The sequence below is a fragment of the Anomaloglossus baeobatrachus genome, chromosome 3 (assembly GCF_048569485.1).
Source record: "Anomaloglossus baeobatrachus isolate aAnoBae1 chromosome 3, aAnoBae1.hap1, whole genome shotgun sequence".
Taxonomy (NCBI): domain Eukaryota; kingdom Metazoa; phylum Chordata; class Amphibia; order Anura; family Aromobatidae; genus Anomaloglossus; species Anomaloglossus baeobatrachus.
The window spans coordinates 4,460,253-4,485,257 of record NC_134355.1 but is presented as its reverse complement, the minus strand read 5'-3'; the positions used below and the strand labels follow the sequence as shown (position 1 = coordinate 4,485,257).

The 25,005-nt window shown below is 46.1% G+C and overlaps 1 protein-coding gene across 2 annotated transcripts in view; it reads left to right on the top strand.

Annotated features, from left to right (window-relative positions):
* Positions 1 to 25,005, top strand: part of LOC142295868 (uncharacterized) — a 108,564-nt gene that overhangs the window by 79,437 nt on the left and 4,122 nt on the right. For both annotated transcript variants that reach the window (XM_075338963.1, XM_075338962.1), the window contains 4 exons: positions 9,453 to 9,538; positions 9,647 to 9,713; positions 12,272 to 12,375; positions 23,834 to 23,950. In XM_075338963.1, the coding sequence (XP_075195078.1) occupies positions 9,453 to 9,538; positions 9,647 to 9,713; positions 12,272 to 12,375; positions 23,834 to 23,950 (374 nt within the window). The remainder of the gene's footprint in view (positions 1 to 9,452; positions 9,539 to 9,646; positions 9,714 to 12,271; positions 12,376 to 23,833; positions 23,951 to 25,005) is intronic.

Sequence of the window (25,005 nt, the reverse complement as noted above, 5' to 3'; positions counted from 1 at the left end):
AGATGATAGGAGAAGGAGGAGGCGCTGGGGATCAGAGAAGAGAATTGAAAGTGTTGGATATCTGTTTAGGGTTGTGAGAGAGAGAGGATATGAGTGATGAGAAGTAGGTTTGTTTTGTAGTGGTGAGTGTGCAATTGAAATTGGTGTTTGTTTGTATGTGATGAAGTGCTCAGCGGAACGAGACCTCTTCCATCTCCGCACAGCAACCCTGGAAGCCTGTCTCAGTTTTTTAGTCAGGCTGGTATGCCAGGGTTGCCTGTTGATTGTGCGGGTTTTGGTATTCGTGAGGGGTGCGGCCTAATCAAGGGCTGCAGAGATGATGGTGTTTTATAAAGTGGCAGCAGCATCTGCGTTGTGTAAGGAAGCAATGTCTGCAATAGGGAGAAGGGACTCCGAAAGTGAGGGTAAATCAAGATGGTTGAGATTTCTGAGAAGGTGCAAAAGTTTGGGGGGGTTGTGTATTTGGAGAAGAGAGGGACGAGAATGTGAGTAGGTTGTGGTCAGACCGGGGGAGAGGCAAGTTTGAGAGGTCGGATAGAGAACAGAGGCGAGTGAAGATTTTTTTGGTCCAGCATGTGGCCATTTTTGTTAGTAGCTGCAGAGGACCATTGGGTGAGGCCGAAGTAGGAAGTGAGTATCATAGTATCATAGTTTTTGAGGTTGAAGGGAGACTCTAAGTCCATCTAGTTCAACCCGTAGCCTAACATGTTGATCCAGAGGAAGGCAAAAAACCCCCAATGTGGCAAACAAGTTCCAATGGGGAAAAAATGTCCTTCCTTCGTCCACATCCGGCATCAGACTATTCCCTGGATCAATACCCTGTCATAAAATCTAATATACATAACTGGTAATATTACATTTTTCAGGAAAGGCGTCCAGGCTCTGCTTAAATGTTAGTAGTGAATCACTCATTACAACATTATGCGGCAGAGAGTTCCATAGTCTCACTGCTCGTACAGTAAAGAATCCTCGTCTGTGATTATGATTAAACCTTCTTTCCTCAAGACGTAGCGGATGCCCCCGTGTTCCAGTCGCAGGCCTAGGTGTAAAAAGATCTTTGGAAAGGTCTCTGTACTGTCCCCTCATATATTTATACATTGTGATTAGATCCCCCCTAAGCCTTCGTTTTTCCTGTCTTGGTATTGCAGCCCCCCCATTCCTCTAATAATCTTGGTGGTCTTCTCTGCACCCTCTCCAGTTCAGCTATGTCCTTCTTATATATCGTGACCAGAATTGTACACAGTATATAAGTGCGGTCGCACTAGTGACTTGTACAGAGGTAGAACTATATTTTTTTCATGAACACTTCTACCTCTTTTAATACATCCCATTATTTTATTAGCCCTGGCAGCAGCCGCCTGACACTGGCCACTAAAGTGAAGTTTACCATCCCCCCATACACCCAAGTCTTTTTCTGTGTCTGTTTTACCCAGTGTTCTACAATTAAGTACATAATCATAAATGTTATTTCCTCTACCCAAGTGCATGACCTTACATTTATCTACATTAAACTTCAATTGCCACTTCTCAGCCCAATCCTCCAATTTACATAAATCTCCCTGTAATATAAAATTATCCTCCTCTGTATTGATTACCCTGCAGAGTTTAGTATCATCTGCAAATATTGAAATTCTACTCCGCATGCCCCCAACAAGGTGATTTATAAATATGTTGAAAAGAAGCGGGCCCAATACTGACCCCTGTGGTACCCCACTATGAACTGAGACCCAGTCCGAGTACGTACCATTAATAACCACCCTTTGTTTCCTATCACTGAGCCAGTTTTTAACCCAGTTACACATATTTTCCCCTATCCCCATTATTCTCATTTTATGTACCAACCTTTTGTGTGGCACCGTATCAAAAGCTTTTGAAAAGTCCATATACACAACCTCCACTGCATTTCCCTGCTCCAGGCTTGCACTTACCTCTTCATAGAAGCTGATCAGTGTGACAGGATCGATCCCTCATAAACCCATGTTGATACTCTGTCATAAGGTTATTTTTCTTGAGATACTCCAGTATAGCATCTCTCAAGAAACCCTCAAGGATTTTACCAACCGTAGAGGTTAAACTTACCGGCCTATAATTTCCCGGCTCAGTTTTTGTCCCCTTTTTGAATATTGGCACCACATTTGCTATGCGCCAGTCCTGCGGTACCGACCCTGTTATTAAGGAATCTGAGAAGATTAAAAATAATGGTCTATCTATCACAGAACTCAATTCCTGTAGTACTCTGGGGTGTATGCCATCCGGGCCCGGAGATTTGTCAACCTTAGTGATTTCGAGGCGGCGGCGTACTTCCTGCTGGGTTAAGCAGGTAATACTCAAGGGTGAATTTATGGCATCACTGGTCATGTCATCTGCCATGGCATTTTCTTGTATAAAAACCGTAGAAAAAAAGTCATTCAGCAGGTTGGCTTTACCCTCATCCCCTTCCACCATTTCACCAAGACTATTTTTAAGGGGGCCAACACTATCGCTTTTCAGTTTTTTACTGTTTATGTAGTTAAAGAATATTTTAGGATTATTTTTACTTTCTCTCGCAATGAGTCTCTCTGTCTCAAACTTAGCTAACTTAATTTGCTTTTTACATATTTTATATAATTTTCTATAATTATATAATGCCTCATCACTACCTACCCTCTTTAATTCTTTTAAGGCTTTCTGTTTTTCTTTTATTGCTTCCCTTACAGCTCTATTTAGCCATAGGGGTTTCCTCCTATTTCTAGCATGTTTGTTCCCATAGGGTATATTTTCTGCACAAGCCCTATTCAGGATGCTCATAAAAGTCTCCCATTTGCTTTGTGTACTTTTATTACTTAGTACATCATCCCAGTTTATTGCACTAAGATCATCTCTCAACCGTTTAAAATTTGCTTTCCTGAAGTTTAGTGTCCTTGCAGCCCCTCTACTAGACATCTTACTAAAGAATACATGAAAACTTATTATTTTGTGATCACTATTCCCCAAGTAACCCCCAACTTGTATATTTGATATGCGGTCTGGCCTATTGGTTAGTACAAGGTCTAGTAGTGCTCCCCCTCTTGTGGGGTCCTGGACCATTTGTGAAAGGTAATTATCTTTCATTGTTATCAAAAATCTATTTCCTTTGCTGGAACTGCAAGTTTCTGTTCCCCAATTTATATCAGGATAGTTAAAGTCCCCCATAATAATTACCTCTCCGAGACTCGCTGCTTTATCAATTTGCTTTATGAGGAGATTCTCTACCTCTTCCATAATATTCGGCGTCTTATAACACACCCCTATCAGTATTTTATTATTCATTCCCCCCCCCTTATCTCCACCCATAGGGACTCTACATTCTCAGTACCCTCACATATGTTGTCACGCAGGATGGGTTTTAAGGATGATGTTACATATAGACACACACCTCCCCCTCGCTTATTTGTACGGTCATTCCTGAATAGGCTATAACCCTGTAAATTAACAGCCCAGTCATAGCTCTCATCCAGCCATGTCTCTGATATCCCCACTATATCATAATTTTCTTCCAACAATATTAATTCTAATTCCTCCACCTTATTTGTGAGGCTTCGGGCATTAGTGTACATGCACGTTACGTATGACTCTGTACCTGTATTCCTGCTTACTGTATTAACTGTCCTAACCCTTCCCCCCGTACCACCCCCAATTTCATTACTTGTGCCCTGGTCACTATCTGCACTACATTCCCCTTCTATAAAGTGAATACCCTCGCCCCCCATTCCTAGTTTAAACACTCCTCCAACCTTCTAGCCATTTTCATGTATATTGCCCTCACCCCCATATCACAGTATATAGGCCTGTATATTGCCCTCACCCCCGGATATCACAGTATATAGCCTGTATTTTGCCCTCACCCCCTGATATCACAGTATATAGCCTGTATTTTGCCCTCACCCCCGGATATCACAGTATATAGCCTGTATTTTGCCCTCACCCCCGGATATCACAGTATATAGCCTGTATTTTGCCCTCACCCCCTGATATCACAGTATATAGCCTGTATATTGCCCTCACCCCCGGATATCACAGTATATAGCCTGTATATTGCCCTCACCCCCGGATATCACAGTATATAGCCTGTATATTGCCCTCACCCCCGGATATCACAGTATATAGCCTGTATATTGCCCTCACCCCCTATATCACAGTATATAGCCTGTATATTGCCCTCACCCCCTGATATCACAGTATATAGCCTGTATATTGCCCTCACCCCCTGATATCACAGTATATAGCCTGTATATTGCCCTCACCCCCTGATATCACAGTATATTGCCTGTATATTGCCCTCACCCCCGGATATCACAGTATATAGCCTGTATATTGCCCTCACCCCCTGATATCACAGTATATAGCCTGTATATTGCCTTCACCCCCTGATATCACAGTATATAGCCTGTACATTGCCCTCACCCCCTATATCACAGTATATAGCCTGTATATTGCCCTCACCCCCGGATATCACAGTATATAGCCTGTATATTGCCCTCACCCCCGGATATCACAGTATATAGCCTGTATATTGCCCTCACCCCCGGATATCACAGTATATAGCCTGTATTTTGCCCTCACCCCCTGATATCACAGTATATAGCCTGTATATTGCCCTCACCCCCGGATATCACAGTATATAGCCTGTATTTTGCCCTCACCCCCTGATATCACAGTATATAGCCTGTATATTGCCTTCACCCCCGGATATCACAGTATATAGCCTGTATATTGCCTTCACCCCCGGATATCACAGTATATAGCCTGTATATTGCCTTCACCCCCGGATATCACAGTATATAGCCTGTATATTGCCCTCACCCCCGGATATCACAGTATATAGCCTGTATATTGTCCTCACCTCCTGATATCATAGTATATAGCCTGTATATTGCCCTCACCCCCTGATATCACAGTATATAGCCTGTACATTGCCCTCACCCCCTATATCACAGTATATAGCCTGTATATTGCCCTCACCCCCTGATATCACAGTATATAGCCTGTATATTGCCCTCACCCCCTGATATCACAGTATATAGCCTGTACATTGCCCTCACCCCCTATATCACAGTATATAGCCTGTATATTGCCCTCACCCCCTGATATCACAGTATATAGCCTGTATATTGCCTTCACCCCCTGATATCACAGTATATAGCCTGTATATTGCCCTCACCCCCTGATATCACAGTATATAGCCTGTATATTGCCCTCACCCCCGGATATCACAGTATATAGCCTGTATATTGCCCTCACCCCCTGATATCACAGTATATAGCCTGTATATTGCCCTCACCCCCGGATATCACAGTATATAGCCTGTATATTGCCCTCACCCCCGGATATCACAGTATATAGCCTGTATATTGCCCTCACCCCCTGATATCACAGTATATAGCCTGTATATTGCCCTCACCCCCTGATATCACAGTATATAGCCTGTATATTGCCCTCACCCCCTGATATCACAGTATATAGCCTGTATATTGCCCTCACCCCCTGATATCACAGTATATAGCCTGTATATTGCCCTCACCCCCTAATATCACAGTATATAGCCTGTATATTGTCCTCACCCCCTATATCACAGTATATAGCCTGTATATTGCCCTCACCCCCTGATATCACAGTATATAGCCTGTATATTGTCCTCACCCCCTATATCACAGTATATAGCCTGTATATTGCCTTCACCCCCTGATATCACAGTATATAGCCTGTATATTGCCTTCACCCCCTGATATCACAGTATATAGCCTGTACATTGCCCTCACCCCCTGATATCACAGTATATAGCCTGTACATTGCCCTCACCCCCTATATCACAGGATATAGCCTGTATATTGCCCTCACCCCCGGATATCACAGTATATAGCCTGTATATTGCCCTCACCCCCGGATATCGCAGTATATTGCCTGTATATTGCCCTCACCCCCTGATATCACAGTATATAGCCTGTATATTGCCCTCACCCCCTGATATCACAGTATATAGCCTGTATATTGCCCTCACCCCCTGATATCACAGTATATAGCCTGTATATTGCCCTCACCCCCTATATCACAGTAAATAGCCTGTATATTGCCCTCACCCCCTGATATCACAGTATATAGCCTGTATATTGCCCTCACCCCCTGATATCACAGTATATAGCCTGTACATTGCCCTCACCCCCTATATCACAGTATATAGCCTGTATATTGCCCTCACCCCCGGATATCACAGTATATAGCCTGTATATTGCCCTCACCCCCGGATATCACAGTATATAGCCTGTATATTGCCCTCACCCCCTGATATCACAGTATATAGCCTGTATATTGCCCTCACCCCCTGATATCACAGTATATAGCCTGTATATTGCCCTCACCCCCTGATATCACAGTATATAGCCTGTATATTGCCCTCACCCCCTATATCACAGTAAATAGCCTGTATATTGCCCTCACCCCCTGATATCACAGTATATAGCCTGTATATTGCCCTCACCCCCTGATATCACAGTATATAGCCTGTACATTGCCCTCACCCCCTATATCACAGTATATAGCCTGTATATTGCCCTCACCCCCTGATATCACAGTATATAGCCTGTATATTGCCCTCACCCCCTGATATCACAGTATATAGCCTGTATATTGCCCTCACCCCCTGATATCACAGTATATAGTCTGTATATTGCCCTCACCCCCGGATATCACAGTATATAGCCTGTATATTGCCCTCACCCCCTGATATCACAGTATATAGCCTGTATATTGCCCTCACCCCCGGATATCACAGTATATAGCCTGTATATTGCCTTCACCCCCTGATATCACAGTATATAGCCTGTATATTGCCTTCACCCCCTGATATCACAGTATATAGCCTGTATATTGCCCTCACCCCCGGATATCACAGTATATAGCCTGTATATTGCCCTCACCCCCTGATATCACAGTATATAGCCTGTATATTGCCCTCACCCCCTGATATCACAGTATATAGCCTGTATATTGCCCTCACCCCCTGATATCACAGTATATAGCCTGTATATTGCCTTCACCCCCTGATATCACAGTATATAGCCTGTACATTGCCCTCACCCCCTATATCACAGGATATAGCCTGTATATTGCCCTCACCCCCTGATATCACAGTATATAGCCTGTATATTGCCCTCACCCCCTGATATCACAGTATATAGCCTGTATATTGCCTTCACCCCCTGATATCACAGTATATAGCCTGTACATTGCCCTCACCCCCTATATCACAGGATATAGCCTGTATATTGCCCTCACCCCCTATATCACAGTATATAGCCTGTATATTGCCCTCACCCCCTGATATCACAGGATATAGCCTGTATATTGCCCTCACCCCCTGATATCACAGTATATAGCCTGTATATTGCCCTCACCCCCGGATATCGCAGTATATAGCCTGTATATTGCCCTCACCCCCTGATATCACAGTATATAGCCTGTATATTGCCCTCACCCCCTGATATCACAGTATATAGCCTGTATATTGCCCTCACCCCCTGATATCACAGTATATAGCCTGTATATTGCCCTCACCCCCTGATATCACAGTATAGAGCCTGTATATTGCCCTCACCCCCTGATATCACAGTATATAGCCTGTATATTGCCCTCACCCCCTGATATCACAGTATATAGCCTGTACATTGCCCTCACCCCCTATATCACAGTATATAGCCTGTATATTGCCCTCACCCCCTGATATCACAGTATATAGCCTGTATATTGTCCTCACCCCCTATATCACAGTATATAGCCTGTATATTGCCCTCACCCCCTGATATCACAGTATATAGCCTGTATATTGCCCTCACCCCCTGATATCACAGTATATAGCCTGTACATTGCCCTCACCCCCTGATATCACAGTATATAGCCTGTATATTGCCCTCACCCCCGGATATCACAGTATATAGCCGGTATATTGCCTTCACCCCCTGATATCGCAGTATATAGCCTGTACATTGCCCTCACCCCCTATATCACAGTATATAGCCTGTATATTGCCCTCACCCCCTGATATCGCAGTATATAGCCTGTATATTGCCCTCACCCCTGGATATCGCAGTATATAGCCTGTATATTGCCCTCACCCCCGGATATCGCAGTATATAGCCTGTATATTGCCTTCACCCCTGGATATCACAGTATATAGCCTGTATATTGCCCTCACCCCCGGATATCACAGTATATAGCCTGTATATTGCCCTCACCCCCGGATATCACAGTATATAGTCTGTATATTGCCCTCACCCCCGGATATCGCAGTATATAGTCTGTATATTGCCCTCACCCCCGGATATCACAGTATATAGCCTGTATATTGCCCTCACCCCCGGATATCGCAGTATATAGTCTGTATATTGCCCTCACCCCCTGATATCACAGTATATAGCCTGTATATTGCCTTCACCCCCTAATATCACAGTATATAGCCTGTATATTGCCCTCACCCCCTGATATCACAGTATATAGCCTGTATATTGCCCTCACCCCCGGATATCACAGTATATAGCCTGTATATTGCCCTCACCCCCGGATATCACAGTATATAGCCTGTATATTGCCCTCACACCCTGATATCACAGTATATAGTCTGTATATTGCCTTCACCCCCGGATATCACAGTATATAGTCTGTATATTGCCCTCACCCCCTGATATCACAGTATATAGCCTGTATATTGCCCTCACCCCCTGATATCACAGTATATAGCCTGTATATTGCCCTCACCCCCTGATATCACAGTATATTGCCTGTATATTGCCTTCACCCCCTAATATCACAGTATATAGCCTGTATATTGCCCTCACCCCCGGATATCACAGTATATAGCCTGTATATTGCCCTCACCCCCTGATATCACAGTATATAGCCTGTATATTGCCTTCACCCCCTAATATCACGGTATATAGCCTGTATATTGCCTTCACCCCCTGATATCACAGTATATAGCCTGTATATTGCCTTCACCCCCTGATATCACAGTATATAGCCTGTATATTGCCCTCACCCCTTGATATCACAGTATATAGCCTGTATATTGCCCTCACCCCCTGATATCACGGTATATAGCCTGTATATTGCCTTCACCCCCTGATATCACAGTATAGAGCCTGTATATTGCCCTCACCCCCTGATATCACAGTATATAGCCTGTATATTGCCTTCACCCCCTGATATCACAGTATATAGCCTGTATATTGCCTTCACCCCCTGATATCACAGTATAGAGCCTGTATATTGCCCTCACCCCCTGATATCACAGTATATAGCCTGTATATTGCCCTCACCCCCTGATATCACAGTATATAGTCTTTATATTGCCCTCACCCCCGGATATCGCAGTATATAGCCTGTATATAGCCCTCACCCTGTATGTGACGGTGGGGCTGATGTATGCATTTTGTCTCCTACAGGTTAATGGATGGTTCTGAATATCGTTTTCGTGTTCCGACCCTGGAGTCGCTCCATCAGTGGGTGACGGCGCTGCGCCACAGCTCAGGTGAGTGACATCTCTTGGATCTCTGGAGTCGTCTTCACTGGCTGCTATGGATTCGGGAGACATGCGGTGATGGCTGGAAGTCCTGCTAATCCTTCTCGTTACCTGCAGGGATGGACGCCTCGCTCCTTCGAGATACAGCGCTGGCCTCCGAGATGACCCCAAGAATCATGTCTGGGTGAGATTGTAAGGGTCACTATTGTCTAAGGCTGCGAGACCCCTGAGATAGTACAGCAACCCTCCATCTGCTTCTCATTCTGCCCATCTGTATCTTCCAAGGTCTCTTCTGTTGTCATCTTTCTCTGTACTTCCATTCTCTCACCATCTTTTTCGTGGGCTCCTGTCTCTCCCGTGGTCTCTTCTGTTGTCCGCTCTCCCTGTACTTCCATTCTTTCCTCATCTTTTTCCTTTGTCTCCTGCGTCGTCTTCTTCTGTGTCTCTTGCGTCGTCTTCTTTTGTGTCTCTTGCGTCGTCTTCTTCTGTGTCTCTTGCGTTGTCTTCTTCTTTGTCTCTTGCGTTGTCTTCTTCTTTGTCTCTTGCGTTGTCTTCTTCTTTGTCTCTTGCGATGTCTTCTTCTGTGTCTCTTGCGTTGTGTTCTTCTTTGTCTCTTGCGTTTTCTTCTTCTTTGTCTCTTGCGTTTTCTTCTTCTTTGTCTCTTGCGTTTTCTTCTTCTTTGTCTCTTGCGTTTTCTTCTTCTTTGTCTCTTGCGATGTCTTCTTCTGTGTCTCTTGCGTTGTGTTCTTCTTTGTCTCTTGCGTTTTCTTCTTCTTTGTCTCTTGCGTTTTCTTCTTCTTTGTCTCTTGCGTTTTCTTCTTCTTTGCCTCTTGCGTTTTCTTCTTCTTTGTCTCTTGCGATGTCTTCTTCTTTGTCTCTTGCGATGTCTTCTTCTGTCTCTTGCGTTGTCTTCTTCTTTGTCTCTTGCGTTGTCTTCTTCTTTGTCTCTTGCGATGTCTTCTTCTTTGTCTCTTGCATTTTCTTCTTCTTTGTCTCTTGCGTTGTCTTCTTCTTTGTCTCTTGCGTTTTCTTCTTCTTTGTCTCTTGCGTTTTCTTCTTCTTTGTCTCTTGCGTTTTCTTCTTCTTTGTCTCTTGCGTTTTCTTCTTCTTTGCCTCTTGCGTTTTCTTCTTCTTTGTCTCTTGCATTTTCTTCTTCTTTGTCTCTTGCGTTGTCTTCTTCTTTGTCTCTTGCGTTTTCTTCTTCTTTGTCTCTTGCGTTGTCTTCTTCTTTGTCTCTTGCGTTGTCTTCTTCTTTGTCTCTTGCGTTGTCTTCTTCTTTGTCTCTTGCGTTGTCTTCTACTTTGTCTCTTGCGTTTTCTTCTTCTTTGTCTCTTGCGTTGTCTTCTACTTTGTCTCTTGCGATGTCTTCTTCTTTGTCTCTTGCGTTGTCTTCTTCTTTGCCTCTTGCGTTTTCTTCTTCTTTGTCTCTTGCGTTGTCTTCTTCTTTGTCTCTTGCGTTTTCTTCTTCTTTATCTCTTGCGTTTTCTTCTACTTTGTCTCTTGCGATGTCTTCTTCTTTGTCTCTTGCGTTTTCTTCTTCTTTGTCTCTTGCGTTTTTCTTCTTCTTTGTCTCTTGCGTTTTCTTCTTCTTTGTCTCTTGCGTTGTCTTCTTCTTTGTCTCTTGCGTTGTCTTCTTCTTTGTCTCTTGCGTTGTCTTCTTTGTCTCTTGCGTTGTCTTCTTCTTTGTCTCTTGCGATGTCTTCTTCTTTGTCTCTTGCGATGTCTTCTTCTTTGTCTCTTGCGATGTCTTCTTCTTTGTCTCTTGCGATGTCTTCTTCTTTGTCTCTTGCGATGTCTTCTTCTTTGTCTCTTGCGATGTCTTCTTCTTTGTCTCTTGCGATGTCTTCTTCTTTGTCTCTTGCGATGTCTTCTTCTTTGTCTCTTGCGTTTTCTTCTTCTTTGTCTCTTGCGTTGTCTTCTTCTTTGTCTCTTGCGTTGTCTTCTTTGTCTCCTGCGATGTCTTCTTCTTTGTCTCTTGCGATGTCTTCTTCTTTGTCTCTTGCGATGTCTTCTTCTTTGTCTCTTGCGATGTCTTCTTCTACTTTGTCTCTTGCGTTGTCTTCTTCTACTTTGTCTCTTGCGTTGTCTTCTTCTACTTTGTCTCTTGCGTTTTCTTCTTCTTTGTCTCTTGCATTTTCTTCTTCTTTGTCTCTTGCGTTGTCTTCTTCTTTGTCTCCTGCGATGTCTTCTTCTTTGTCTCTTGCGATGTCTTCTTCTTTGTCTCTTGCGATGTCTTCTTCTTTGTCTCTTGCGATGTCTTCTTCTACTTTGTCTCTTGCGTTGTCTTCTTCTACTTTGTTTCTTGCGTTGTCTTCTTCTACTTTGTCTCTTGTGATGTCTCCTTCTTTGTCTCTTGTGATGTCTCCTTCTTTGTCTCTTGCGATGTCTTCATTGTCTCTTGCGTTGTCTTCTCCTTTGTATCATGTGATGTCTTCTTTGTCTCTTGTGATGTCTTCTCCTTTGTCTCATGTGATGTCTTCTTTGTCTCTTGTGATGTCTTCGTTGTCTCTTGCGTTTTCTTCTTCTTCTTTCTCATATTTCTTTCCTTGTTTCCTTCACTCCTTTCTGTTGTTTCTTCTGTTGCCTATTCTGGCTCTCAAACTTTTTTTCTTCTCCATTCTCTCCTCCATTGTCTCCTCCTATTTCTTTTCTTGGAGGGGGGGGTTAGTAGGACCGTTTTAAGGAGTGTTTTAGGGCACTGATGATCCTTTAGAGTGCAGCAATCGTTTGTTGATTCTTTAGGTCTCTGATGTCAGATCTTTGCCCGTGTATACCAGCACAAGCCACAGATATAGTTCAAGAAATCAAACCACCATTTTGGAAGATGACGGACAAAGTGGCAGCCGGTGAGACCCCTTTATCATTAGCTTCTCCCCCTGCAGGAACACATGAGAACGGAGCAAGGCAAAGTTTAATGAATCTTTTATCACACTTCAAGTTAAAGCAGATAAAATACAACTTTACCGCATCTCAGATCTTCAGAGCAGAATCCCCATCATCCGGTGTCCTCTCCGCTGCCGCACTCCCAGTGCCGGGGTATGGATACAGTGACGCTGATGATTAGTTTCACAAGTGATCACTGCCAACAACTGTCATGACATTACCTTCGATAACAATGAGACCGAGTAGCAGAATCCGCACAATCAGTGGCCAAATGTTTTTTATTACATATAGTAAAAAATGAATATATTAAAAAAAATAAAGTTAAAAAAACTCCATCAAGACCTCCAGCTCCTTCGACCCTCAGCTTTTCCCGCCACCTCCTCTGACTGTCAGCTTTGCCTGCCAGCTCCTCCGACCCTCAGCTTTGCCTGCCAGCTCCTCTGACCCTCAGCTTTGCCTGCCAGCTCTTCCGACCCTTAGCTTTGCCCGCCAACTCCTCCGACGCTCAGCTTTGCCCGCCAGCTCCTCTGACGCTCAGCTTTGCCCACCAGCTCCCCTGACCCTCAGCTTTGCCCACCAGCTCCTCTGACGCTCAGCTTTGCCTGCCAGCTCCTCCAACCCTCAGCTTTGCCCGCCAGCTTCTCCGACCCTCAGCTTTGCCCGCCAGCTTCTCCGACCCTCAGCTTTGCCCGCCAGCTTCTCCAACCCTCAGCTTTGCCCGCCAGCTTCTCCGACCCTCAGCTTTGCCCGCCAGCTTCTCCGACCCTCAGCTTTGCCCACCAGCTCCCCTGACCCTCAGCTTTGCCTGCCAGCTCCCCTGACCCTCAGCTTTGCCCGCCAGCTCCTCCAACCCTCAGCTTTGCCCGCCAGCTTCTCCGACCCTCAGCTTTGCCCGCCAGCTTCTCCGACCCTCAGCTTTGCCCGCCAGCTCCTCTGACCCTCAGCTTTGCCTGCCAGCTCCTCTGACCCTCAGCTTTGCCTGCCAGCTCCTCTGACCCTCAGCTTTGCCTGCCAGCTCCTCTGACCCTCAGCTTTGCCTGCCAGCTCCTCTGACCCTCAGCTTTGCCTGCCAGCTCCTCTGACCCTCAGCTTTGCCCGCCAGCTCCTCTGACCCTCAGCTTTGCCTGCCAGCTCCTCTGACCCTCAGCTTTGCCTGCCAGCTCCTCTGACCCTCAGCTTTGCCCGCCAGCTCCCCTGACCCTCAGCTTTGCCCGCCAGCTCCCCTGACCCTCAGCTTTGCCCGCCAGCTCCTCTGACCCTCAGCTTTGCCCACCAGGGGCTGTCATCTGTGCACTTGTTCTTAAATTCCTTAGCACAATATCTCATACAGTGAGTAAAATAAGTATTGAAAATGTCGCCTTTTTAAGTAAATATATTTATAGAGGTGCTATTGTCATGAATTTCTCACCAGATGTCGGTAACAACCCATCCAATCTACTCAGGCAAAGGAATCGAACCACAGATGCCCAGAGATTATGTGATTTGTAATAATGAGAAATGACACAGGGAAAAAGTATTGAACACGTTACTGAAATGTATTTAATACTTGGTAAATTCTCCTTTGTTGGTGATGAAGCTCCTGAATGGAGACACTGCTCACCTGCATTGCTCAGGTGGGATTTTGGTCCACTCTTCCACACACACCCCCCTCACATCTTGCAGGTCCCGGCTCCTTCTATGACCTCTGAGCTTTAGTTCCTTCCATACATTTTCTATTGGATTCAGTTCCGGTGATCGGCTTGCCCATTCTAGCAGATTTATTATCTCTCTCTGAAACCAGTGCAGAGTTTTCTTGGTCGTGTGTTTGGGATCATTGTCTTGTGAAATGTCCTTCCTTGTTTCATCTTCACCATTCTGGTAGATGGCAGCAGATTTTTTATCAGGAATGTCTCAGTACATTTGTCCTTTATTCTATATGAAGTTTGCCAGCGCCGTCTGTTGAAAAACAGCCCTACACCATGATGTTCCCACCTCCACACTGCACTGTTGGTGTTTTTAGGTGATTTTGCCTTTTGGCCTCCAAACATGGTTGTATTATGGCCTGCAAAGAGTTCAGGTTTGGTTTCATCTGACCAGACTGTATTCTCCGAGTATTTCACAGGTTGTCTAAATGTTGTTGAGTATCATAATGTAATGGTAAAATATGACCAATTCATTAAAACATGTCTCATAGTTTGGTAATACAACAAGAGCTAGCACTCTACCATCTGACCCGTGTTCAGGTAGGCCTCCTAGTGTGAGCATTTTGTTGAACTGATAGATCTGCTGGATAGCGGACACACAGCCTGAGCTCTGTGTATTCCAAAAGCTGAGAAGCGACAAATGTATCCCCCCGGAGCTCCAATTTCAAATTTGGCATATGGATGACAATATATTTCCTATCGATGGAAAGGTAAAATCATGATAGGAAATATGGCATCAAAATCTTCCAACTGGGACCTTTAAGGGAAAGAACATCTTGAAAGTTGGGAATACCATAATTTTCTAAAGACTGGGTCACATCCCATGACCAGCCCCATCTGAGATCACCAAGGGGGAGGTGTTGTGAATGTTAGTTGTGTTTTGGCTGCTGGGAGGCTCCCTCTGGTGGCCAGGAATGGTTTGGACTTGGACCAGGTGTGTTGTGCAGTGGGTGTTTCCTTTGCTAACTCTCTGCTTATTTAAATCCTGGTCTGATTGCAGGCTGTTGCCGGATGCCAGTTGTTCTTTGTATCTCCAGCCTGCTTAATCCTGCTCTGCACCACATCTTCCCCAGATAAGTGCTTGCTCTTTATTTATTGTCTGGTTCTTTTGTTTATCTGGGTTTGTCATTTGCTGTGGTTGGTTTCAGTTTATTTGCTTGCAGGGATTTCCCCCCTCAGTGGATTGTTGAGGAACTCCCTGCAGTTCTGTGTGGAGTATAGCTCCTTTGGGTCCATGTGTTTGTGGCTTGTTGACTTTGTTATGATTCTTGTTTTCTGTTCATTGGTATTGTGACGACATGGACTCTCATGGGTTAAAGTTTCTTAACATTCAGCCAGACAGGATGATAGATTGTTTATAGACGGGGGATAAGTCCCTCATTGTTTTTACAAGACTCTTTTGGACTCATGTAATTGTGTTGGCCACTGAAAGCCAGACTTATTGTTTCTCCAGATTTTTCCAGTAATCATTGTATTGTAGTTGTGTATTGCTAATGTGATTACCTTAGTAGCCATTGTCTAGTCGGTGACTCCCAGAATACATGTATACCCTCAGTCTTTCTGTAGACATCATTTGGATGAACATTGTCCATGCAGCTTGAGATTCATCCAATGGGAGAGGCGCTCTTGTCCAACCAATCGATGAGGACGCAGTGTATCCAAGTGGAAGGCTGTGGCTATAAAAGGGATTTCTTTAAGCCACCAGGTGGTTAATGGATGCTGATGGATCCAATGTAAGCTCTCAGGAGCTGACTAGAGGATCAGGATATCTTATGGCTTCAATCTAGGGACTCCAGTTCCGGTTGGAGACCATATACCCAGCCTAGGGATTTCGACTCCGGTTGCCAGGATTGTAACATCATACCAGAACTACCTAAGGAGGACACTCAGGTTGGAACAGTTCAGGTTCAGTCACCTGCTACAGACTTTGCAGACCTCAGACAGCTTCCTAAATCTGGCATTATTCTTTTCTCGGTGGGTGCCCGCCAAAAGCGGGGTGCTGCTGGATTGGAGTAAGTGGCCCTGGAAGCTCTGAGGCATGGACATTCTAAATCCCTGGTGAGCCAGCGGAAGGGTGAGACTCTGTTGCCTGTTCCATTTGTGTTTTGCTGGTTATGTTATGTGCCGTTAATTGTTTGGGGATCCAATAAAGTCTAATTATTGTGGTTCCCTCACCTTGTGTTGTCTGAGTAGTGTTACGCCCACGGTTAAGGAGGCCGGCGTTCAGTTGGGATGAGCCCTGAGCCACGTTGTCTTTTTAAAGGCGGCGGGTTTTAGTGTACGAGAGCACCCACTGAGCTCCGTGTCTCCACAGGTATGACAAGGGCACCTGGTATAGGACGGAGTTCAGATCGTGCGATCTGAGGGCCTTTTTGTACTATCAGGAAGTTGGTATTTTGCAGGGTTTTTCTCTGGCCACCATCAGTCCCTTTCCTGTCCTTTCCTATTTTAGTCAGCGGGGGCCTCACCTTTTGCTAATCCTGTCATCTACCTGTGTATTGTGTTTTTCCTATATCACCGCAGTCTTTGAATGTGGGGGGCTTGCTATTCTTGTCTATTTTCTGAGGCAGAGAGTTATTCATCTTTCCTACCTTTAGGATAGCTAGTTCTCCGGCTGGGTTCGCGGTGCACAGGATGTTAGTTCACCCCTCGGCTACTTCTAGTTGTGATGGTTAGTAAGGGGATGGCCCATAAGTCCTTGTTGAAGAAACATGTGGAGCCAGCAGTTCCTGCAGCAGCGCCTCCTGACCCTGTTTTGGTACAAGGGGATCTGGAGTATGAGGTTGTTAAAAAACCGGGTTTAGGCGACAAATGCAAAGCCAGTATATAATGATTGGAGCGAAAATAGGTGCAAAAACATATTATGGATTTATTCAGATTAAGAGGTGAGGTTACAGTCATTACAGAAAAGTTACTGTCTTGGCTTGAGTTAATAGATGGATAGACAGTTAAGCAGAGAGAAAAAATAACAGTTCATTTGCCTTACATCGCTATGGTGTGTGTAAGCCGTCTCTCTCTCTCTCTGGATGGTCTGGTCGGGTTTGGTGAGTCCGTCTTTCTCCTCCCTCCTTCTGCCTCACCCTTTGAAGTGTGGGCTTCTTTTATAACCCAAACCCCACCTCCTGATTGTCCTTATCTCTTTACATGGTATTACAAGAAGTAACTATCCTTATTTTAGTTCAGCATTATGTCATGTCACGTGGTTCGTTTTACCCGCGAAATAAATGACTTGCGCAGTAGAGACTTGTAACTAGACCTACTTCAACATGTATATAACTCCTTTGAAGCTCGCTGAACTTTGACCTTAGTGTAACAGAAAGAAGTCTCTCAAAGCTTATTTCAGTTCTAGCCCAAATTCCAAACAGAATATAGCCCTTCTTTGACAGCTTTGATGAACAATGGCAGATGGCTTTGGTTTCACCTTGTCAAACCCTTGGTTAGCATTTTCCAACTTACAGACATCCTTAAAGGCGATGGGGCAAAATATACATACATTATATGAATGCATGTAATCCAGTTTATGAATCAAATCTCCATAAACTCACTATTTTACAGAGGTTGAGAAAATTCTGGATTCCCGTCGCAGTAGGCGTCAGCTTTAGTACCTTGTGAAATGGAAGGGTTATTGGCAGGAGGATAACTCTTGGGTTGTGGCTTCTGACATTCATGCGGACAGGTTGGTTCGCGCCTTCCATCATGCTCATCCCGAGCGACCCGGTGGGGTGGGTGAGGGTTCGGTGACCCCTCTTCAAGGGGGGGGTACTGTTGTGAATGTTAGTTATGTTTTGGCTGCTGGGAGGCTCCCTCTGGTGGCCAGGAATGGTTTGGACTTGGACCAGGTGTGTTGTGCAGTGGGTGTTTCCTTTGCTAACTCTCTGCTTATTTAAGTCCTGGTCTGTTAGCAGGCGATGCCGGATGTCAGTTCTTCTTTGTATCTCCAGCCTGATTAATCCTGCTCTACACCACATCTTCCCCAGATAAGTGCTTGCTCTTTATTTATTGTCTGGTTCTTTTGTTTATCTGGGTTTGTCATTTGCTGTGGTTGTTTTCAGTTTATTTGCATGCAGGGATTTTCCCCCTCAGTGGATTGTTGAGGAACTCCCTGCAGTTCTGTGTGGAGTATAGCTCCTTTGGGTCCATGTGTTTGTGGCTTGTTGACTTTGTTATGATTCTTGTTTTCTGTTCATTGGTATGACAAGGGCACCTGGTATAGGATGGAGTTCAGATCGAGCGATCTGAGGGCCTTTTTGTACTATCAGGAAGTTGGTATTTTGCAGGGTTTTTCTCTGGCCACCATCAGTCCCTTTCCTGTCCTTTCCTATTTTAGTTAGCGGGGGCCTCACCTTTTGCTAATCCTATCATCTACCTGTGTATTGTGTTTTTCCTATATCACCGCAGTCTTTGAATGTGGGGGGCTTGCTATTCTTGTCTATTTTCTGAGGCAGAGAGTTATTCATCTTTCCTACCTTTAGGATAGTTAGTTCTCCGGCTGGGTTTGCGGTGCACAGGATGTTAGTTCACCCCTCGGCTACTTCTAGTTGTGATGGTTAGTAAGGGGATGGCGGCCAGATTAGTTGCCAATGCTCTTGTCCCCTTTTGCCAATGATTTGTGGTGGTCTTCCATGGTTCCGGATCATAACAGGGAGGTATGTTGGCGTAACATTTATCTCAAAAAATCAGATGTTTTGAGTTTTTGGCTTGGTCAGCCCCAGAAGGCACAGTGCGCGGTGGTTCTGTCCATTCTCCTCAATGGAGTACTTCCCTCTGCTACAATCTGTACCATTTCCTTGTCAAAGGTCTAGTATTGTTCTTTTGGGTATCCCTTGTATTTTAAGTAACTGTATATAATGTATTGTTTGGTCACCTTTGTAACATCTTTTGTATATTTTTATGAACACTGGTTACTTTTCAGATACATTTTTGTTGTGAATACATTTTCCAGTTTGGGGCTCCCTCTTGTGGTCAGTGCTGGCGGTGCAGTTGATGTGTGGAATGAAAGCCACACGCCTGTGGAAGACTGTTAATCAGGGTCAGATTTGGCTATTTAACTCAGTAGTTTTCTTTTGTTACTTGCCGGTGCTCCTCTCCTGTGAGTTAAGGACGTTCTGTAACCAGCTCTGCTCACCTCCAGAACTCCTCTCAGATAAGTGGTCTTTTTACCTCTGCTGTTTGCTTTCCACTTTCTTGTTGTTTTTTCTGCTTTGATACTAATGCATGATTCCTATTTTGTCTGTGTGAGTTCTTGGTGGAATGGGATCATTCCCTGCTGGGAGTGTCTGTATACTTAGCTCCATGATTCTGCAAGGCATTGTGTTTGTCATGCTTGGTATTAATTCAGTCCCTCATCTGTATTAGTGTTTTTGGATCCCAGTAACATCAGAGTGCTGATACAGTGGAGGAGAGGCCGTGTGATCTCAGGATTTTTCCATATCAGAAGTGCTGGTATATATTAGGGGTTTTTTTTACGGCTGCAGACAGTTGCTCCTTCCTATCATTTCATATAAAGATAGTTTGCGATTCACCTTTGCTGAATCTGTCTTTTCTAGCTTTGTATTGTGTTTTTCTATATCACTGTAGCCTTTACATGTGGGGGGCTATCTATCTATCTTTGGGGATTGCTCCGAGGCAGATTAGCTTTCTTATATCTCTTTCTGTGAGAATATTTAGTTCTACGGCTGTGTCGAGACGACTAGGTCATCGTACACTCGTCCCAAGGCTACTTCTAGTTGTGTGTCAGGATTAAGTCTGCAATCCGTTAAGGTTCCAGCCACTCTGTTACCATTTGGGATTCCGCATTTTTTGATTCTGCTTGGTCCCTGAATCATAACACATATTATATACTTTAGTAGATTTGTTCCTCTTGCTGTATAAACAGCATCATTGAAACCCGGATAATCCAGCAGGAGCTGAGCGAGTTAATCAGCCATAACAAGGATTGGGGGGGGGAGGGTTGTGAACAGCAAAAAAGATGGGTGGGACGGCTGTTCACATATCTCCACCCTAGGGTGGGATCCAGGAGGTACAAGTAGTCATTCAGTGTTCTGTGTATGGAGGTAGCAGACCTCCAGTGCTAATTCTTGTTGCAATGAATGAACCATAATTCTGAGCGGGCGGACCCCACGGATATACAGACTGAATATTGTTTTGCTTTCTATACGCTGGAAAGGTTGTTCATATTTACGTTATCAGGTGACCGTAATAAGCCTACTGAAAATGTAACTGAGAAGCCTTCCTCTGCCTACCTCGTGAAGCCTTCCTCTGCCTACCTCGTGAAGCCTTCCTCTGCCTACCTCGTGAAGCCTTCCTCTGCCTACCTCGTGAAGCCTTTCTTTGCCTACCTCGTGAAGCCCACCTCTGCCTACCTCGTGAAGCCCTCCTCTGCCTACCTCGGGAAGCCTTCCTCTGCCTACCTCAGGAAGCCTTCCTCTGTCTACCTCGGGAAGCCTTCCTCTGTCTACCTTATGAAGCCTTCCTCTGCCTACCTCGTGAAGCCTTCCGCTGTCTACCTCGTGAAGCCTTCCTCTGCCTACCTCGTTAAGCCTTCCTCTGCCTACCTCGTGAAGCCTTCCTCTGCCTACCTCGTGAAGCCTTCCTCTGCCTACCTCGTGCAGCCTTCCTCTGCCTACCTCGTGCAGCCTTCCTCTGCCTACCATCGTGCAGCCTTCCTCTGCCTACCTCGTGAAGCCTTCCTCTGTCTACCACGTGAAGCCTTCCTCTGTCTACCACGTGAAGCCTTCCTCTGTCTACCTCGTGAAGCCTTCCTCTGTCTACCTCGTGAAGCCTTCCTCTGTCTACCTCGTGAAGCCTTCCTCTGTCTACCTCGTGAAGCCTTCCTCTGTCTACCTCGTGAAGCCTTCCTCTGTCTACCTCGTGAAGCTTTCCTCTGTCTACCTCGTGAAGCTTTCCTCTGTCTACCTCGGGAAACTTTCCTCTGTCTACCTCGGGAAGCTTTCCTCTGTCTACCTCGTGAAGCTTTCCTCTGTCTACCTCGTGAAGCCTTCCTCTGTCTACCTTGTGAAGCCTTCCTCTGTCTACCTCGTGAAGTCTTCCTCTGTCTACCTCGTGAAGCCTTCCTCTGTCTACCTCGTGAAGCCTTCCTCTGCCTACCTCGTGAAGCCTTCCTCTGTCTACCTCGTGAAGCAGCTGAGTGAGCCGATGTGCCATAGGTTGTGTTAGAAGTTCCGTCAGGTTTTTCAGGGAGCACGTCTGAATGCTGCGGACAAGCTGCATGTCCTGTGTGAAGGTGGCCATAAGCATGGAAGCACGGTCAGATAAAATGGAGGAGCTGATAAAGGAGCTGCTGCAAGCTAATCTCCAGCAAGAGCAACTGCAGCAGTGATAACAGCAGCTACAGGTGCAGCAGCAGATGGAGCTCCTAGTGGAGGCAATCATTGGCAGAGCAACCACTCCATCTGCTAATCCAGGTGATGACTCACACATCTGAAAGGTTGTAAGACGAGTGATGCAAAAGATGACCTTGGGTGTTGATATCTAAGCATTTTTGACTGTCTGAAAGGGTCACAGTGCAAGAGCAGCTGCCGCCGGAGCAGTGGGCGGAGGTCCTAGTGCCATATTTAACTGGTAAGCCACAAAAGGCCTGCTAATATCTGGCCTTACAGAACGCAAAGGAGTATGCCAAGCTGAAATACTGGCGCGCTTAGGAGCGACTATGACTGTCAGGGCACAACGGGTCCACATCTGGACGTATTACATTAACAAACCCCCTTGCTCCGAAATGTTCGATTTGGTACATCTTGTCCAAAAGTGGTTGCAGCCAGAGTCCTTCAGCCCAGATGGTGACGTTCCTCGTTATGGACAGGTTTATATATTGCCTTCTGAGGCCGGTGGGTTGCTCAGTGAAATCCCCGGAATTCGCACAACCTGGTTGGCGTGGTGGAAAGGTACCAGGTGGTCTAGAAGTCCATGGGGAAGCCAGGGGCTTTAGAATCTCCAAACTGGGGTTTCCAAATGGAGGCAGACACACAGAAAAAGGGTACAAGACCCACGAGTGGGCAAGGTCACCAGTGGCGGCTGAGGTTTTGCTGAAGGCCTTAGCTTAAGGACATAATTTGCTTGAGGTGTCATGGCCCCGGGCACATAGCCGCCTGTTGTCCTCTGACTACGGATCAAATTGACTACAGCTTAGGGCGGTGCTGTTCATATTACGCCTGTCTGGCCTGCAGTGTGGATGGGCATCCCGGCAAGGGTCTGCAGGCATGTCCAGTGACTATAAATGGCTTCTCAATGACTGGACTCTGGGGTTTGGGGATATTTGTGACCCTGGTAAGAGCCACACCACCCCCGCTAGTTGATCCCCGGGGAGATCGTGGGCGTCTGCTGTATCCATGGGGACATCAAGGACTACCCTGTCACCAGAGTGACCATAGAACTGAACTGTGGCACTGAATCCCATGAGTTCTTCCCTTAATTTGTTGAACAGATCAGTCATCAGTTGAACCAGATGATAATGAAAAGAAATAAGAGGCAGGGTTGATTTCTAATTACTGAATTACTGAGGAGGGAAGAGGAGGGAGGAAAAGGAGGGAAGAGAAGGGAGGAGGAGGAAAGAAGAGGGGGGAAGAGGGAACAAGAGGGAGGAGGAGGAGGAAAGAAGAGGGGGGGTAGAGGAAGAAAGGGGGAGGAGGGAAAAAGGAGGGAGGAGGAAAGAAGAGGGGAGGGAGGAGGGAAGAGGAGGGAAGAAGAGATAGGGGGAAGGAGGAGGGAAGAAAGGGGGAAGGAGGAGGGAAGAAAGGGGGAAGGAGGAGGGAAGAAAGGGGGAAGGAGGAGGGAAGAAATGGGGAAGGAGGAGGGAAGAAAGGGGGAAGGAGGAGGGAAGAAAGGGGGGAAGGAGGAGGGAAGAAAGGGGGAAGGAGGAGGGAAGAAAGGGGGATGGAGGAGGGAAGAGGAGGGAAGAAAGGGGGAAGGAGGAGGGAAGAGGGGGGAAGAAAGGGGGAAGGAGGAGGGAAGAAAGGGGGAAGGAGGAGGGAAGAAAGGGGGAAGGAGGAGGGAAGAGGAGGGAAGAAAGGGGGAAGGAGGAGGGAAGAGGGGGGAAGAAAGGGGGAAGGAGGAGGGAAGAAAGGGGGAAGGAGGAGGGAAGAAAGGGGGAAGGAGGAGGGAAGAAAGGGGGAAGGAGGAGGGAAGAGGAGCGAAGAAGAGATAGGGGGAAGGAGGAGCGAAGAAGAGATGGGGGGAAGGAGGAGGAAGAAGAGATGGGGGGAAGGAGGAGGGAAGAAGAGATGGGGGGAAGGGAGGAGAGGAAGATGAGGATGGGAGGAGGAGGATTGAAGAAGAGGGAGGATGGAAGAGAGGATGATGGAGGGGGAAGGAGGAGGAAGAAGAGGGGGGGAAGGAGGTGGATTTGAAGGGAGGGGGAGGAGGAGGATTGAGAAGAGGGAGGGGGAAGGAGGAGGATTGAAGAAGAGGGAGGAGGAGGATTGAAGAAGAGGGAGGAGGAGGATTGAAGAGGGAGGAGGGAGGAGGAGAGGGAGGAAATGAGAGGAATCTCATCTAAAGACCAGCAATGCCGTTAAGTTATATTTTTCTATGTGTTAATAAAGCCGGGCACTAGGCTGTAATTACACCATTGCCAGGCTTTAGGCTTGAACGCGCATTGACACCGGCTACTAGGGTAGTCCATGCGTATATATACATGTGTGGATACACACATGCTCCTGTCCTTGTCTTCTCCATGTTCTATATATTAATTTGAAATAAATGTATCAATTCTGTCTATTACTAGAAGCTTCCAAACTGAACTATCATCATGTGTCAGGAAGATTCACCGGGTCTGAAAATGATGGAACCGCCCCTGATAATAACCCGGCTGCCAGGAAGAGATCACAGTCCCTCAGCTCAGGTGAGATATACAAACTATCCATCACCAGAGGTCAGCGGTGACATCACTGAGAACACCTCCTATCCATCACCAGAGGTCAGCGGTGACATCACTGAGAACACCTCCTATCCATCACCAGAGATCAGCAGTGACATCACTGAGAACACCTCCTATCCATCACCAGAGATCAGCAGTGACATCACTGAGAACACCTCCTATCCATCACCAGAGATCAGCAGTGACATCACTGAGAACACCTCCTATCCATCACCAGAGATCAGCGGTGACATCACTGAGAACACCTCCTATCCATCACCAGAGATCAGCAGTGACATCACTGAGAACACCTCCTATCCATCACCAGAGATCAGCAGTGACATCACTGAGAACACCTCCTATCCATCACCAGATATCAGCAGTGACATCACTGAGAGCACCTACTATCCATCACCAGAGATCAGCAGTGACATCACTGAGAACACCTCCTATCCATCACCAGAGATCCGCAGTGTCATCACTGAGAAAACCGCCTATCCATCACCAGAGGACAGTGGTGACATCACTGAGAACACCTCCTATCCATCACCAGAGATCAGCAGTGACATCACTGAGAACACCTCCTATCCATCACCAGAGATCAGCAGTGTCATCACTGAGAACACCTCCTATCCATCACCAGAGATCAGCAGTGTCATCACTGAGAACACCGCCTATCCATCACCAGAGATCAGCAGTGAAATCACTGAGAACACCGCCTATCCATCACCAGAGATCAGCAGTGACATCACTGAGAACACCGCCTATCCATCACCAGAGATCAGCAGTGACATCACTGAGAACACCGCCTATCCATCACCAGAGATCAGCGGTGACATCACTGAGAACACCTCCTATCCATCACCAGAGATCAGAGGTGATATCACTGAGAACACCGGCTATCCATTACCAGAGATCAGCAGTGACATCACTGAGAACACCGCCTATCCATCACCAGAGATCAGCAGTGACATCACTGAGAACACCTCCTATCCATCACCAGAGATTAGCAGTGACATCACTGAGAACACCGCCTATCC